The sequence below is a fragment of the Gallinula chloropus genome (genome assembly GCF_964237585.1).
Source record: "Gallinula chloropus genome assembly, chromosome: 15".
Lineage (NCBI taxonomy): Eukaryota > Metazoa > Chordata > Aves > Gruiformes > Rallidae > Gallinula > Gallinula chloropus.
The window spans coordinates 10,628,811-10,646,873 of record NC_140100.1 but is presented as its reverse complement, the minus strand read 5'-3'; the positions used below and the strand labels follow the sequence as shown (position 1 = coordinate 10,646,873).

General features: G+C 44.3%; 1 protein-coding gene across 1 annotated transcript; it reads left to right on the top strand.

Moving 5' to 3' along the window:
- Positions 1-3,943: 3,943 nt before the first annotated feature.
- LOC311197211 (putative short-chain dehydrogenase/reductase family 42E member 2) lies at positions 3,944-17,881 on the top strand (the record flags this gene model as incomplete). The annotated part of the gene is made up of 13 exons (XM_084270941.1): positions 3,944-4,035; positions 6,151-6,386; positions 8,455-8,550; positions 9,219-9,279; positions 10,650-10,768; positions 11,520-11,595; positions 12,287-12,369; positions 12,895-13,032; positions 13,790-13,855; positions 14,457-14,520; positions 14,932-15,005; positions 15,432-15,605; positions 17,696-17,881. Exons 2-13 carry the CDS (start codon positions 6,156-6,158, stop codon positions 17,879-17,881), a joined length of 1,368 nt encoding a protein of 455 aa, XP_084127067.1. The 5' UTR covers positions 3,944-4,035; positions 6,151-6,155.
- Between the last annotated feature and the right edge of the window lie 182 nt (positions 17,882-18,063).

Sequence of the window (18,063 nt, the reverse complement as noted above, 5' to 3'; positions counted from 1 at the left end):
TGTGTTCTTCCTCTTCAAATACTGCAAAAAGTGCCTTCTTCTCTAGCAAAACTGAAGATCTGGTAAGGGCATGTTCACTGCTGCTGTTAGAAGTCGCTTTGTTTGTCCCTGTACTTCTACTCTCCAATGTGCTCTTTTGGTTGTCATTTCATTTGACCCGGACATCAGCCTGTGCAGGCGACCACGAACACAGAGGGAACGAGAGCAGTGTAACTTGAGAAGCATTTTATATGACACATTCCATGCTGTGCTTTGAAGTATTTGTGTGCTCTGTGCCTTCCATGAGGAAAGGGGGAAACATGCAGCGTCGTAACACAAATAAATACCCAGAGACACAGGAAAAAGGAGTGAGAACATTTGTGTGTGGTAATGAAGAACCGATAAGAATCGGATCTCTTAGATTTGCAGCTATCTGTCTGAAGATAGGATAGAAAACCTTGGGTTTTCAGACCTTTTTAGGAGGAAAAACATGTTAAAAGTACTTTATTGTTGGTTTTAGAGATACTGTGTCTGAGAGTATTAAAAAGAAAAAGCCGTTAACAGGTGACAACATGAGAAGAACAGAAAAAGCATGGAATAACTGCTGCATTTGTAAATTCTGTTGTTACATTACACAGAGATGTATAATTATGTTGCTGTACAGAAAAAAATGTCTTTATGAAACACAGGCGACTGAACTGCATAGTAATGAGTGTTCAGTATCTGCCTAAGGAAGAATCGGAGGGAGCTGACTGCCCAGAGGCCCTGGCATTCAGTGGTTCTTTCACTGTATTAGGCATTGAAAATATTCCTGCTAATCATGGGCATAAGGATCTTTTCCCTTCTGGCCTGGACTTAGAGCACAGCCTGGGTAAGTTGCTTTGCCCTGGGGTTTTACTTTTCTAACATACAAGGAATGTGAAGAACGTGCATTATTGAGTATTTAATGTTGTATTTGAATGGTGTGCACTTGGGGTATGAAATTACATCTGTTGGTGCATTGTGTTGGGAAACTTTTTAAGGACTGCTTCTCTCCTTAGAAATATTGGATGGGTAGTAATGTTTAGGATTCAGTTGTATGATAAAACAAATACTAAGTTTCCTTTTACAAATTCAGATCCCACGATTTCTCTTTTCAAAGCAAACATTGTAAGCAGAGCAAGGTCTGAATTTTAGGGGAGAGATCCATTCCTTTCCTCTTTTCTATTAACATTGTCAGACCACCCAATTTAAACAATTTATAACATTTTCTGTCATCTCTCACTTACAATGTGACTACTTCACCATTGTCACTTCTCTCCACTCCCTGTTGGTCCAGACTCGGTCCTTATTCTGAGGATGATCGTTTTTGTGGTCACACAGAGCTAAGTGCCTTGAGTCGAATACTTTTGACTACTACCCTACGACAGATGTGTCCGGGCTTCTTTGGGGTTGCAGAGAGGATCAGCAATTTGGTACACTGTCCAAACAAGTCCCGGCACTCTGAGTTCATGAGTGTGAACAAGAGCAGAAGGAGGTGTTCAAACGTGATGAACCTGCACAACTCTCCTAAGTTAGTGCTTAAATACAGAATTTTTAGTAAGTCAAATAAGGAGAGGATAGTTTGATGCTGCAGTTATTCAAGAAAATCTTATCCTTGAGAGAACTTTGAGAGAGCTTTATTCTCTTGAGCTTTTCTGCTGTTCTTCTGCCCTCAGGCACTGCAGAAAATCCCATCCTGCCTATGACTCAGGCCAAACATCCGGCTGTCACGTTAACTCACACCTCTGTCTACCTCTTCATGCTTTGGTCGTGTCTCTGTTAAAGGCTCCTTTCTGCGTGGTATCTCCCGTGCAATTACTCCCCCTCATTCAGGTTCCTGTTACCTCACAGCCAGAGCTTTGCTCCTGCTCTGTGGCCTGCAGATGCAGAGCTGCCGAGTGAAAGGGACAAAGCCCCAGTCTCTGCTCATTTATCTGCTAGACCATGATCTACTCACCTGCCTGTGATCCAGCACTTGTGCCCACATGACTAGCATGGAGACAAGAGAGTGCCTATTTATAGGAGATGTGGTGTCTTGTGTTTTGTAAGCCCCAAGTCCTACTCACTCAGTTCAGATTTCTCAGTGGCTCTATCAGCATGTGATTTGAAATCAGCTTGTGTAAGCTTACTAGGTTCCTCTGCAATTACATTTCGACACTGCTTTACAGTCTGGATGTGAGCAATGTTCTGATAAGCCAACACAGCGTTCCAGACAAGTGGACCACATAAACACACAGGCAAACTCTCTGACACTGTTCTGTTGTATTTTATGGAGTCAGCTTCCGGAGTACTGGGCGTGTGGTTGATTTCTGTGTGCCTGTATGAACTGTTAGTGGATAGAGGAGAAAAAGAAGGAAAGGGCAGCATAAAGTTGTGATTCAAGGCCCAGAGCAAGCTAAAACCTTAGTGCAGCAGCTTTTCTCACTGTAGCTTCAGCTTCTGTTTCTTTCAGAAAGACTTAGCAGGATGCGATGGATAAAATACAGCCACCCCTCTTCTTCACTGAGGATGTGAGAGTAAGTATGAAGGAGAGGTACAAAATACCAGTTCTGGAAGCTCTTCTGAGGTGTCTCCTGACTAAGGTAGAACCCAAGGCCATGTTAAAGTATTCTTTGTTGGTTTTCACTGAGCACTGAGGGATTGAGATGCTATGAATAAGTTGACCAGCTGCTTTGACTTGTGGAGGAGTTTGTGTAGTAGTCCAGGGATAGAATAGCCACGTTCTTGGGTTAAATAGGAAAAGCTATGAGTGCTGTGGACAGCTCACACCAGAGAATTTGGTGTCAATTTGGTATTGGGGTTTTACTCTGAGCTGGGTTGGTCACTCAGCTGCAATCAGAGAAGTGCAGATTAGCTCGACAGGTTCCAAGGTCCCAGCTCTAACACTGACTACACCTAATTAACACCTCTACGTTGTGCTAAAATGTGTTTGCCTAAGTGTCAGTTCGAGTTCGTGTCAGCACATGAACATTAAATTACATTTGAATTGCAAAGTCACCTATGAACCTGAGATATTTCTAACATGCCAACATCTAAAATTGTAGTCATTTATATTTAGATTTGGGAGTGTTTCTTTAGCATCTTAACTACTGCTTTGGGACCTCATTTTAGACACACCCATTTAAAAATGTTGGCTTTGATTTCTCATTGTTTAATTTGCAAAAGGACATATGTTTTAAAAGTGCTTTAAAATCTTAGGATCAGAGAACTTCTGTAATTATTAAACATTTAATTTATTGTTCATTTTAAATGTGTTATTAATACTAAATCACCTCTTCCTGTTCTGTTGTGTACCAGTTAGCTTGCTGCTTGGACTTCATCATCTTGGAAGCCAGAGAAAACAACCCTTGTGCCTACAGTTAACTCTGTTGTAAATACACGGTTGGGTTGGTGATGAGGATAGAAAAGTCAGGGTGAAAGCACAAAGTCCCACTGCCAAATAAGATTTTAGGGTTTATTCTTCTCTTTATCTAAATTTAGGTTGAAATTCGTAGGTAGAAGGAGAAAGTATTTCCACTGACTCTGTTGCTGGGTGAGAAGTATCCCACCAAAGTCTCACACAACTGTGAGAGGTTCACTTTTAAACAAAAGAACTTCTCACCTGGTTTTTTTGGTAAAGAACCCTTTTTTCTGTACTTTTTAAAAACAGAGTGAGATGTTTTAATAATCCAGTACAATTTACCTACAGAGTGATGGTACCAAGAGTGCACTGGTGGTGTCTTGTGCCTTACCAATACTTGTACTGGGTAACAGCAAGAGATGTCATCCTATTTAGAAGGGTCTGATGTGGAGAAAATACTTTATTTTTTCCTGAAAAGGAACGTAAATTATGTACAAATTAAGCCCTGCCCTTTTTTGGCTCCTGGCCCAGCCAGCAGCTACAAAGGAGCAGGAACAGCAAAAGGGCCTGAGCACACGTGAACATCTCCGTCGATCTGAGAGGACCTGATGCCCTTGTCTTGCTAGTTGTCTGGCACAGATCTTACTGGGACAGGAAGGACTGGGAGAACACTGACATCCAGGAATCTACCAAGGGTACGTACTGCTTCTTTGACTACTTTTTAAAACCTTAAATATTTGACTCTTAAACTTTTTATGGGATGTAATTTCTGCTTTTCTAATATTTCAAATGACAGCAGAGGAGGGAAGAATTCTGCATGCACTGTGGAAGATGCTATTCATGCAGAACACATTAAGAACACATTAATAACACATTAATAAACCAGAGCAGCTCTTCTAAATTCAGAGAAACAAAGAAGTTACTGACCCTGGAAATAAGTGTTTTCTTAAGGAAATAGTTTGCATTCAAAATTTGATGATAATTTTCTAGTTCCATGAAGCAGATGAATATATTAATGCTGGTGGTGCTTTTTAAGAAAGAGGACTAGAAAAAATCTTCAATCTTTTTGATACAACCTCCAGCTCACTTAGAATATAAGGAGGTATTAATGACAAGCATTCAAATATATGACATGTTTCAATGTGACGAGCTGTATACGTGTTTTCCTTACTGTGTGTATATAAAGGTGCTTTTCAAAACAAAACAAGGCAAAATAATTGCAGGTGCCTTAAAACTGTGGCACAGCATAAGCCAGAGACACAAAACTACATTTCCTCCATTGAACAGGAGAAACTAAACTACTTGGTTTAGTTTCATTATATTACTTATAATTAAAATGCTGTTTGGAAATGTGGATTATTTTTTATTTTGAAATGTCAGGATGTTTTTCAGCACAAGGAGCTTGTGTTTCCCACTGTGTCCCTTGAATTTAGTGGGCTGACACTGGTGTACACACTGTGTTACACACAGTGTAACAATGTGGGGAATCTTTTTCTTACTTCCCTGTGTCTGAACTCTAAAAAACAATGCATAAAAGAATTGTGTAGCATTTTGGGCAGATATTTTGCTTAGCTAGACAATGGCAAAAGTAGTCCCTAACTGTGTGTCCTGTGGGCTGTGTTTTCTGTGACTTGCCTAGTGTTTTCTGTCACCCTGGAAGTGACGCAGCTTCCAGTCGTGCCCAGTCTCTGCATAATCTCTGCTGAACCCTGGGGTAAGCCCTGCTGAGGTACCAGCTGGGGGACAGTGATGGACCCTCAGGCCTGGGGATTTTGCTGTGAGAAAAACCCTAATAACCTGCAGGAATCGCATCTGTGGTCCTGTACCCTGCTGGCAGGCACCCCGTTCAGTGACTTGGCTGGTCTCAGGTGTATTCTGGATTGGTACCTGAGAGCCCAATCCTAACACGTAAAGGCTGGGCGAGGGATCGGGACCATCGGGGCTGTTGATGTGGGAAAATGAGCTGGGCTTATTCCTCGGAGTGTATCATGATCTGGAATACCAATCTTTTTCATTCCAGAACAGGAGTGAGTTTCCAAAGAGAAGAGGTTTTCATAGGATAAACTCATTTTTAACACATACCTGAGTGTACAGATGGGCAGCTCCTGCAGAATTGCATATCGCAGGGGCATACTCTCATGGGTTTGCCCAAGTGGATAAAACCCCAGGGCAGAGGCCTCACCCCTTCTGTTCCCCATCAGTGTGGCTGTGAGTGCCCTCCTGAGAACAACATGGAGAAAAGTTAGTAAGAGCTTCACACAAAACTGCATCTATTTATTTCAAAGCTTAAAATGGTAACAAATTTCTATCATTACTGAAGATCTGTGACCCAAATATGAATTGAATGAGAACAGCAGAATCAATCCCTTCTCATATACCTTACCTAATTTTTTCCCTGACCAGTGTGCTAACATCTGTTAGGCATTGATACATCAGAAGTCAGTGAGTTTTCAAGGATAAAATGTTTGATGTAAAGAGCATTCCAAAAAGTAATCAGCCCTGTTAGGGATAGGTACTTGCAGTGTCCCTGAAATCCTGTACTTTTTCTTCATTTCTACATAACATGAAACTTGTGGGCACGAGGAGGAGACTAAATCTTGGAATATGAAACTATTTGGACTCATTACTCATTGTACATAGAAATATTGTCAACAAAATGATGAATTTATACATTTAAAGCATGTTAAGGTAATAATAATACATAAATAAAAATAGTGTGGTCCCAAAAGGAGCCTTTTAACCTGAAATTTACTGAAAATAACCAGATCTCAGAGTATTATGCAGTTTTCATGAGACCTGCTATTTTGCAGTCGTGATGCAAGAAGGATCCACAGAAGAGCTCCACAGCAGCCAATCATGTGAGTGCAAGCTGAAGGAGTGTGCTGGACCACTGGTTAACAGAAGCAGGAAGACGATGGTGACAGGAGGTGGAGGATACCTGGGGTACAACCTGGGATGTGCTCTTGTCAGGTCAGGAGTCGCTGTCATTCTGTTTGACGTACGGAAACCGAAACGGGAAATTCCAAACGGAGCTGATTTTTTCAAGGTACGTTGAAATTACAGCTTTAATGGTAGGGAATAAAGCTCTGTGCTACCTTCATGCACGTTAGCAAGGCTTCCTCTTGAGGGCTTTTGGTAAAAGGGTTCCCTAGAAAGCCTTGGAGGACATCAAGAAGTCACTATAAAATGTCCTGAGATGCCTGACTGATGCAGAGGTGGCAATTGGGAGCCAAAGGGTCTGTTCTCTCAGTGACACCAGGGAGGTTCTGGAGCCCTGTGTTGGGAGGAGCCAGTCAACACGTTTGTAGCTCGCCTAAGTGATGGGGTGAACAACGAAGAGACAAAGTTTACTGCTCAGGGAAGTGATGTGGAGTAAAAAGATGAGATGAGGCAATGAAAGCGATCCCAAATGTAGAAGGACTGCCCTGCAGAGCACAGCTGAGGAAACCAGGACTTCTCAGTCTGGGGAGAAGGTGGCTCAGGAGCCAAAGAGCACTACAAGCTGAGGGTGTGCAGGTGGACAGGGACTGACTGCTCCCCGTCCTTTCCAGTACAAGATGGAACGGCCATCAGATGGAACAAGGAGTCAGTTCAACACTAACACAGAGGTTGTTACTTCATGCACAGGGTTATAGACGTGCAGAACCTCACCACAGATTGGCCTCAGCCAGGGATGACTGCATGGGTAAAGCTGAAGATGAGCCAGGGGCCATTGGTGATGTGGATTTTCTCCCCCTGGCTACATCACCGTGTGGGCCAGGCAGCAGGGAGGTGAAGGGGATCCCTGGTGCTGTGCTGGGCAGAATTCTGGGCTGAGCTTAGCCTGACCCAGCACGGTTGGTGTTGTGTTCAGTAACCAGCTTTTACAGATGATGCAGGAGACATGAAATACCACCAAAGAACCATTTAAACCCCCACAAGCTTGTTCTGTTAATGATCTAAACCTACAGAGCGTGATTTAAATTAGTGGCAACTTGGACCTTCTACAGGGGACTCGAGATCTGATGAAACAATCTAAGAACAGGATTTTTCAGAACTCAATTTCAAAAGTTAAATATAGCAGAGTATAGAGGTGAATTACCTGGAAACTGGAACTATGGAGTCCTAGTAAATAAAGTACTGAGTGACACCAGAGATCTGAGCCGCCGTCAGTGATTTGGAGCTTGTTGCTATTGTTCACACTGGCTGGCTGTTTCAGGGTTTGATGGAAGGTCGGAAGTGTATGGCAGCCTGTTTCTGAAATACTTTGGCAGCCTCTGAAGAATAAAGCTGCAAGTTAAAGGCAGATGAGATTGCCTCTCAACATTACCTCCAGCTATTTACCCTGTGATTATTCTATCAATTTTGTAACAGTAACTTAAAAAATAGCATATATTTTGAAATATCCTGGCTCTGAAAAGAAAGGTATGGTATCTTTATTGACACCTGTATGTATGTGGAGTACTACTGACATCGTGTTACTGGTAGGCAAAAGTGCAACACACTGTTTAGCAGGGCATGGCATCAAGCAGCAGGTCTGGCATGTGTTGAGTGCAGCGTGGCATCTGGGCTCTACAGCAACTCACACAATTTGATTGTAATACACTGTGTATATTAATACAGTATTAAGTGCACAGTGTGTACTCTGCTGCTTCAGTTTCATTTGAAGCTGTAGTCGAATGGACCACGCACCCAGCACAGAGCTTAGCTGGGCAGAGATGCCTGCTGGCTTGCACTAGGTGCTGACAGAAAAGGGGTTCTCTGGTGACTCCCCAAAAGGGCAGAACCTTCCTGCTGCCATGTAGAGCCCTGGGGCTCCTTCTCCAGCCCTGAAGCACAGGTGGCTCTGTGCAAGTCAAACAAGTTTTGCCAGCCTGGAGGCTCGGGACTAAGTGTGAAAATACGCATTGTAATTGAAGCCAACAAGAGTCAGAGTGGTTTTGCAAGAAAATACCGACAAAAAACTTCGTCATGGGTATTTTTTTCCTCTGTGTTTATGATGTTTCATTTATTGCTAGTGCAGTACTGAGCAAATGAGATCAGAATTACTTTGGATTTCCTTTAGTAGCTTTAGGCATAATTCTGTAGAGGATGTAATGAGCTCTACCAGTCACAAATCCGTTCTCATTTTACAGGGGGACGTCAGAGATTATGATGCGGTCTTCAAAGCATGTGAAGGGGTTGACTGTGTTTTCCACGTGGCTGCATGTGGAATGTCAGGATTAGAACAAGCAAGTACCATTTTCCTAACATTTTCCTCCTTTATTTTTGTGAAAGTGGAAATTTGTCTTCATGCAGCAAAGGATGAGATGACAGGTATTTGTGTCAGACAGAAGTTCATTACAAAGGTCGAGTCGTCCACGCAGGCAGCAGTGGAAGTACTCCTGCAGTGACAAGTGTCAAAGCGTGAAACTGATGTACAACACAAAATCCTCTGGGGAATTGAGGTCATGGATTTGGGATCTTGGGTGAGGAGGCCCCTCTCTATCTGAAGAGGTGTGACAGTATTGCTCTAGAACTGAGGGCAATGCTTTCTCTGGTGTGAGCTCACAGTCATGTCAAAACTGAGGTCAATATAGTTAGGGTAAATAACAGCGAAATTCATGGAGGGTGTTACCAGTAAAGCCAGGAAACTCCTGATTTATCTCTGGGCACAGGACAGACTGCCACTGGAACTAGGGTTCCTGAAAGCTTCCAGGGTGCAAAACCCCTGCTGTGATTCCTTTGTCTCACTCGTGGATTATCTGGGGTGAGACAAAAAATGAAAGCATGAAAAGTTCCTTTCAGAGGCATTTTGGGTTTCCTTTCTCACCTTCCTTTAGTCACACACTGAAGATGACAATAGAAATGAGAAGTGCGAAGTGTGATTAATCAGACACTGTGCAAACTCTCTTTCCAGCTTCAGAAGAAAGACCAGATCGAATCCATAAATGTTGGAGGCACAAAAATAATAATTGAAGGTCAGTACCTACATGTTCTTTGTGTCTGATCCAAACCATGAATTAAGAAAACGTCTAATTGGATGTTTCCTGTGTTGGTTTGTCAGTACAGTGAGACTTGTCTCTCCCTCCTTCAGCATGTGGTATAAAGCTAGCTGTGCAGGTCCCATTACACCTGGTAGATATGCCACTGGTTTGAACTGGGGATAGGATTTCTACTGGGACTCCCTTCCTTGGCAGACAACTCAAACTCTCCTCCACGTGCTGGTGGTTGTTCCCTGTACTCCATGTAATGCAGAGCTGTCATCCTCTGTCCTCATAGAAATGATGTGAGACGTATTGCACAGTTTGTCATGCTGCAAGCATCTGTGATGGGAGCCATGGATGGGCCAAGTATATTTAGAGATTATTTTATCACTTTCATGTGGAAAATCTTCTGTTCTTTCTGAGTGCCTGTCTTAATGTGATCCCTTTTTATTAGATAGTGATTTTTAACCACTGTCGCTGGAAAGTGTTAGTGGATTTCTTTCTGTACATGCTATTCCAGAAAGAACACTTCAGAGCGCATTGGGAACACCAAAGCTGCTTTCTCTGAGCCCTGTAGATTCTAAAAATTCCTGATTTGGAATATTAATTCCCTTAAATTTCAGTAGCACTGTTAAGTCAAAAGGCAATTGATGTTGTTGGGGTTTGCAATGACTTCTTTCAGCAGAATTTAGACATAGTATCCTAAGACCTGGCTGGAATCCATAATTAAGACTTCGTTTTGTTAATAACAGTCATTCATGTGTATCCAAGGTACAGCTGGTGATACAGTAGCAGCGTGTTTCCTGCTAAGGTGTTGTTTGTCACTTAGGAGCATTTAGAGACAAGGCAGGTTTGTCACACACAGAGAGAGCTGGTGCATTTCCTGATGTCACTGGTCTGCACAGGCATCCATGAGACTGCGGCACAAGGAGCCATGCTGCTCATTGCTGGAACGGCCCTATGGAAAGCACAGGGACAAAGTCAGGGCACAAGAAACGGCCTCATCTGTCTCCTTTTTAGTCAGCCTGTAAAATGAATGTGTGTTAAGAAATGTCTGCAGAAAGCAAGGTTTCCCCTCCATCCCTCCAGTAATTCCTCCATCTGGCTGATGGCTGCATCCAGCAGTGGTTGGATGGTCACAGGTACCTGGTCGTGCAGTGTTTCATGACCACTATAGGTAATATCTACATAGCAGGTGTCTGGAATTAAAAATTCCAGCAGAATGGAAGATAATATAACAAATTAGATGTCAATGTGAAAATGAAAATACAACCTCTTCTATAATGTCTGTTTTCAAGAAAAGAAGCTGCCAACGCCTCTGGTGTTTCTCACTCTTTACTTTTGTTTCAAACTGATTTATTTAGTCTGCAAACAGAGAAATATCCCCAGACTGATATACACCAGCACAGTGAACGTGGTATTCGGGGGGAATCCCATTGAAGAAGGGGATGAAGAAACGGTGCCGTATTTTCCACTGGAAAAGGTACTTCGTTCATCTGATGGCGTGGTGCTCACGGTGCTGGAAAGGGTGGATGATATGGAGGCTGCTCTGAGAGCAGCAGCTGTTGGCTGTAGGTCACATCAACCCCAGGAGATCCTTTGTCATTAATCAAAACTGACTCCTTGTCCGTGCTGGGATTTTTAGTTACAGTTTTCAGTACAAAATATGGTGATAAAAAATTCAGCAGGTACCTGAATAGCCCTGTGTGGATAAAACAAGAGTGGGCTGTTCCCAGATCCTGTTCTTTAAATTCACTTGGGTGCAATTTTTAAAGTTACTAGTAAGCAATACTGTTGGGCAAGAATTATTTACAGCTTCCCAAATAGCTTTAAGAAATGAACACATTTTTAGGAAGTTTTAATTTCCTATTTAACTCACTGTTTTTTAAAAGCTTTTTCCCATTCAGAATGGGTGTTTTTTGAAAATAAAATTGTCTGACCTGCCAGAACGTTGAGCTTCATATTAATTTTTTCAGTACATCCAGCACAATAAGTGAGTTAGATACTAGTGGACATAAAAGTTAAACTGGTGCAACTAAACTATAAGTCTGATAAGTTTCTTTGTCATAAAGGAACCATACGTTTGCTGTATCTTGTTATTTCTAGTTTGGTTTTACTGGGCTGTTGTCTACAGCTGGCTAGATTTAAATGTTACCAGATGGAAACCATAAGTTTGCCTGTACAGATGCAATAACCTGATTCAAGTGTTGATCCTGTTCTGCCTTTCTTTATAGCAATTTAATCATTATTCTAGAACAAAGGCAATTGCAGACCAAATGGTTCTTGCTGCTAATGGAACTTTACTCAAAGGTATGTGTAAAACATTTGTTTTTCTCCTGTCATTAGCAATGCTTCTTCTAACCCCTCTCTGGTTATTAGTTTACCCCTAGATATTATACTTTAACTGAACTAAGGCTTTATTTTCTTTGGTTCTACTCCTCTTTTGGTGGGCGATTCTTGCTTTACATGTGTACCCACACACGTGTGAGATGGTATGCACACCGTGCTGGGGAGGATACAGAAAATTTAACCTCACTCCTTCAAATCACCTTAAAAGTTGGTCAGTTCTACATCAGCCACGGGGTTTGTGCTTTCGATCCCAACACAGAGATCAGGAGAAGTTTCATCTCCCAAAGAGCAGTTGGGCATTAGAAGGGGCTGCCCCAGGAGATGGAGGGGTCACCTTCCCTCAGGAGGTTCAAGGAAAGGCTGGATGAGGTACTCGGGGGCATGGCTTAGTGAGTACTATAGGTGGTAGGGGGGCGGTTGGACTGGATGATCTTGGAGGTCTTTTCCAACCTCTGCCCCCTCGGGTAGGCCGAGGGACGCGGGTTTCAGGCTGCTCAGCCAGCACCCTTCGCCGCTATTGCATCGGATGACATACAGACAGGAAACCAAGTCACCGGGAAGCCAGAATGGCCAGGCTGCTTCCCCAGGGCACAATTCAGACCACGTGTTGACATCCAAGCTGTCCGAAATGACGTTTTGTTCTCTCTCCAAGGAGGTGACACGCTCCACACCTGTGTGCTCCGGCCCCCGGGCATATATGGACCAGAAGAACAGCGCCACCTGCCACGAGTAGCTGTATGTGTTACGTAGGCAGCTCTGGAGGACACTGCAAGTAGTTGTAAGGGCCTAACACCAGTGGAAGTATCTTGATTGCAGTTCTTAACAATTCCTCCAGGGAAACCGTTGAAATTGTCACCAGGGAAAGTTTGGTGACAAGTCATGTGATGCACTGTGACAGCGTGATGCCAGCGCTGCAGAACCAGCAGGGATCAGGCTGCCCTTTTTAAGTGAAATGAAAAATATGCAAGGCTGAAATGCCCCAGTAGAACTCAGTTTGGGGCCCTGATTTTGTAATGGAAACACTGCCTTCTAAAGACACACTGTTTTCAGGCAGACGCCAAACCATCTCTGTATTCTGCCACCGCGCATCAGGGCAACAGCCCTTGAGCTGTAAAACCACCAACTAGTTGTTTGGGGTTTCTCTTGTGAGGTGTTTCTTGTGCTGTAATTGTACACAAACACAGCAAATTCTGACCAGAATGAGCACATAACACTGTGAAATAAAGGACTAATGGAGCTCTTTGTCATCTGCTTCTACAGGTAAATATCCAACGGAGACTCTTTAACTTCAAGTTTGGGAATCACAAAGTTCAGATGAACTGGGTTCACATAGGAAACCTTGTCCAAGCACACCTACTGGCTGCTGAGGCTCTCACCTCTCAGAAGGGTTATGTGGCTGTGAGTAAACATCATGTCCCAGGGTCCTCGAGCTCTCAAATGGGCTTAATTTTTGATGTTTTGGGATAAAGGTTCTCCAAAAGGTCCTGTGCTCATTCAAGCGTGTGTGGCTCCAGGAGCCAGGGACAGTGCTACTGCAGAATGTCCTGCTGATATTTGATGCTAGGGTTTTTTCTGGATTGAAAATACATCAATTCCTGTGGGGAAACAGCATTTTTAACCAGGTTAATGCAACCACCATCATATGCAACTATACATTCTCATATTCTTTGGAAAATCAGACCAGCCATTCTGAGTCTTTCCAGTTTAATTTTCCAGGAAAATTACAAAAAGAGATATACAAAATTAAAGGACAATTTCACAGGGTTTCTCCTTTTCTCCCCTCCCCCCAACTGGCTGTGATTACAACAACTCTGAGGACTGTGAAGCATCACAGAGATGGCAGAGCTTCTACACTCACAGCTCCTGAAGGCTCTGGCCTCGTTAGTATTGGCAGGAACATACAGATGTACAGATAGGCGTGAACATCTCCACACGTGCTGGCAGCTACTTCAGGGCTCTGCAGGTGGTTTAGCGGGATGTGATGCCCGAACTCCCCAGTCCTAACAAAGGCAGCTTGCTGAGCTGATTCATGGGCACTGACCATACATGTGCTGACGTGTTCTTCCCAAAACCAGGAGAAGTAGGTACGGATGGGAGGAAGAAGCTGCCCTCTGAGGTACAGCGCTTTCCTAACTGTTCTCTGCTTCTCTGACAGAGCGGTCAGGCCTACTACATACACGACGGAGAGAACGTCATTTTTTCTGAGTGGATAGTCCCGTTGGTACGTGTTGCACCCGCTGTCACCTCTGCTGCCCCACAGTGCCTGTCTGTATCGTTAACTGAGAGACCAGTTAAGCTCAGTGTGTGTTAATTGCTGAATTATTTATCAGGAAAGCCAGTCCTGTTCTCCCTGTGTATCCCAGAGTGTGTAACTGGAGTTTGGCCCTTACTCTGTGGAGAGGATGTTGCTGAGAGGCACAGAACGGTGACGCCTCTGTAGAGCGAGCTCACAGCGCACGAGAAGCGCTGCTGGCGGCATCCAGCCGGGCTGTGCAGTGACAGCACTGAGAGGCTGTAGGGACAAGGAGCACAGTGGAGCGACGGGCTGCAGCTCAGTGTAGTTATGTGTTGCCCCTCAGAAGTGATGTCTCCTTTGCTTCCCCTTTTCCACCCAACTGCACTTGAAGGGTGGGAGGTGGACACCAAAGGGCAAGTAGTGGGTGCCAATCCCATTTCTTACCACCTGCACTGCAAGGAAGATTAACTGGGGAAAAAAATTAGATACTTGTCTTAGCACTATTCATTTTTCCATGTTCTGTTTCATTGACACTATCATTTTGGTACAAATTCTCTGGTTTTCTTTCCTTTTACACCCCTTCTAGTTTGAAAAATTAGGCTACAGGAAGCCCTGGATACATATTCCTGTTCTCCTGGTCCATATAGCAGGTAAAAATAATTGTTTATGTTAAAAATGATTTATGTTTAAAATTTGTTTTCTTATAGGTATAAATCTATATATTGTATAGAACAATATGTAGATTTATATACATATGTATACATATTGTATAGAATTGTATATAAATATACAATTTTATAGAACCATTGTTCTATACAATTCAGGGACCCAAATTACAGGAACTGTGTAACTTTACAGTAATTAATAAGAATGACTGATGCCATCTGGTGTTAGTTACACCAGATAAAGTGTAAAGGCCACTCATAAACTGGGTTCCTGGTGTCCTGGGTTAACGAAACGCTGCCACTGTAACATGGCCAGTGGGAGCCGGAGGATGTGCAGTGTCAGCATTATCTGTTAACTGTTACCCAGCAGTGTCATTAAGTGACTCTCTCTCACAGCCACCGTGATGGAGTATCTGCACCTGATACTGAAGCCAGTTTTCAGCTTCACCCCTTTCTTAACAAGGAATGAGGTAACTATAGAAAACAGGGAATGTCTATAGATTTCTGACCAATATTCCTGGCAAGTACATGATACGCCCTGTGGATTGTCTGCAGGAGAGCTCTAGTTTTCTGCCCAGGGTGTAGTTCATCCAGGGCTCATGCAGTCATTTTGATGGAGGAGCCAGAGGGAAGGGTGCTACCCCATTGGGTGGGGTTCTGTGGTCCCCTCTCTCATTCACCTGTGAGTAACGGGTGGCTGCACCTGCCCTGCACCCAGGCCCCCGAGCCCTGGCTCATTGCCTGCCAGCTCCATCACCTCGTGCTGGTAGCTATTGTGTGCCTGTCACTATTCCTGGGTTTCATTCCGTTGTAGTATCATTGTTGACAGGTTTTCACCCAAGTTCTGGAAAACAAGCTACTAAAGTCACTTCCATAACTGTCCTTTCGGATTTCAGGTGTGGAACGTTACTGTGACTCACACCTTCCGAATAGACAAAGCCCGAAATCAGCTGGGTTACAAACCAGAGAAGTTCTCCTTCGCTGATTCGGTGGATCATTACCTTCAAACACGCCCTGCGTGCCAGGGCGACCACAGGCTCCTCAAGCTGCTCTTTGCTTTTGGCATTGTGGTGTGTCTGATTGTTCTTTCCTTCTTCTGAAATCGGAGCGTTGGTGATCTGGTCATGGCACGTTCCTTGGGCACGGGACGTGGTTATCGTTACAATGACACCTCTGAGCTCAGTTAAAATAAAAACAAAGAAAGAAAAAAAGACAAAAGCAAAACACAAAAGTGAAGACACAGGATGGGATGCATCAGGAATGGTCACAGAATCAAAGGAGTCGCTGCTCACAGGCACAGGAATAGTTTTGGTGGATCTTCCATAACGGGTTGTGTCAGGCTGAGAGGAATTTTCTGAGAATGATCATCCTGGAGGGTAAGAAACAGGGAGGAGTCCAGTGTAACGAGTCCGGTAGCTCCAATGAAGAGATGGTTTACTAACAATCCCTCTGATGAAGCTGCTGCAGCGTGTTAGCACGTGGAATTACAAAGACTTTGGGAATAGTACTAATCCGATGTAAATTCCGTATTTATAAATGACAGGTGGCAAGAGGACAGAAAGTCACGTTTATGTAAAATATTTCTACTGCTGGAAAGCGCTGTAAAATTGCAATAAATACATTATGTGTGTTTGTACATCAAATTATATCCTTCAGTGTGATAATAAATAACCACTCAACCAAGAGCTGCATTCAAAGAGCCTGGGGAAGGGAGCAGGAGGGCAGCTGAGACCTGGGCGTTCAGCAAGCTCTTGCTGCCACCCTGCCTCGCCAGGGAAGCCAGGAAGTCTCGTGGTATCTGTGCTCCTGTACCAGCACTGGCACACTCCCCTTCCCTCAGTCAGTCCCACGTCGGGCTGAGCAGGCAAGTCAAGCACCAGCGCTCAGCAGGTGTTTTTTGACCACATCTAAATGAGCTATGAAGCCTCTGACAGGGATGAACTTGGGGGATTTCAAGTTAAATAAAGTTTGGGGTGTTTTGACTGCAGCTCTGTGTCCCTGTTACCTTGGACCTACAAGAATAAAACATTTTTAGGTCAAAGACAATACAGAGTGACAGATGTGTGAGCAACCACCGTGACCACTGCAGTTTATGTGAGCAAAGACTTGTTTCACTCTTTTGTTTCTTTAAGCAAATAGTTGTGTGTGCAGGGAAAGCAGCAGCATCTGGTCTCTTAGGGATCTGGAGCCTGTCTTTGCCCACACACGCTGAGCTCATGCTGTACAAACTCCCTTAGTGGGGGCACTGCTCTGCCCTCCCTCCTGTTCCTGGCTCCCTCAGGTCAGGAAAGCAGCTCAGTACACACCAGACCTGTATCCAAGTTTGATTCAAGCTGGTTTAGTTCACAGTTTGGTGATACAGAGGCACAGAGGTTGGCAGACAAGTGCTGCAGAAGGTGCTGCGTCTTGTCTCCCTGGAAATGCAGAACAGAAAGCCCCCAGTGTAAAGTTACTTCCCAGCGTGAGCATTTTAACTACACGCAAACATTTAATTTGCTTTTATTAGACTAACAGCTCAGGGCCCCATCCTGGATTACACCAACACTTTCCACCAGCAGGCAGTGAGATGTGCTGGCAGTGACCTTTCTCTGGGTACTCCTCAGTGAGCACCAGCACAGGAACCTGCTGGCTTTGGGGTTGCAAGTCCCTGTGGAGCTCCACTGTTCCAGCCCTGTACGGCCATACTGCTGATTTGTTACTTCAGGTAAGGAACTGACTGATACCAGCTGGCTTTGTTCCATTGATTTATGGTTACTATGCATCCAGCATTGGCAGTTTGAAGTCAGCTTTTAGGATGAGTGTGGAATAGCCAGCTGTTGCATTCCTGCCAGCCTTCACTGAGTGTTCATTGAAGCTGGCTGTTGTTCGTGTTACTGATGCTCTAACGTAACTGCAGGTGTGTCTTTAAATGATTAAAATTTAACATGAGTGTTCAGACAGGGCACAGCTGTAATGGAACAGGTGAATGTGTTCAACAGTTATTTTTTGCCTGGGTTGGGTAACAGATTCTGTAGCTCCTGAAGCTTTTCACATCCATCCAGGCACAAGTGCCCAGGGAGCTGAGCAGAGCCTATGCTGGCTCAGCAAGGCAGGGACCTCCGTGCCCGTTGGCTTCTCACTACGTCTCCCCTTTGGGGGTTCCGGCTGTTGTTGGCTGCAGGTGTTTCTGATGCTCTGCACCTCTCTGAGCCATGTCCTGCCGCCAACTATCCAACCGGTAACCAAGGGATGGTGGTTTCTTCCTGAACAACCTGTTCAACAGGTATCCCAGTGTGGCCAGAGCCCGAGCCACCAACAGGATGCCTTCCTGCAGTGGTCGTGGCTGCATGAAGACGGATGGAGGTAAGAGCCACCACAGGATGCTGTGGGATCCCTGGGATGCTGTGGGAATCCAGGAATGCTGTGGGATGCTATAGAATCCCAGGGATGCTGTGGGGTCCCAAAGGGGGGGGGGGGGGGGGGGCGATGAGCAGAATCACAGGGATGCTGTGGGATGCCAAAGGTGCTGCAAGATGAGTGGGATCCCAG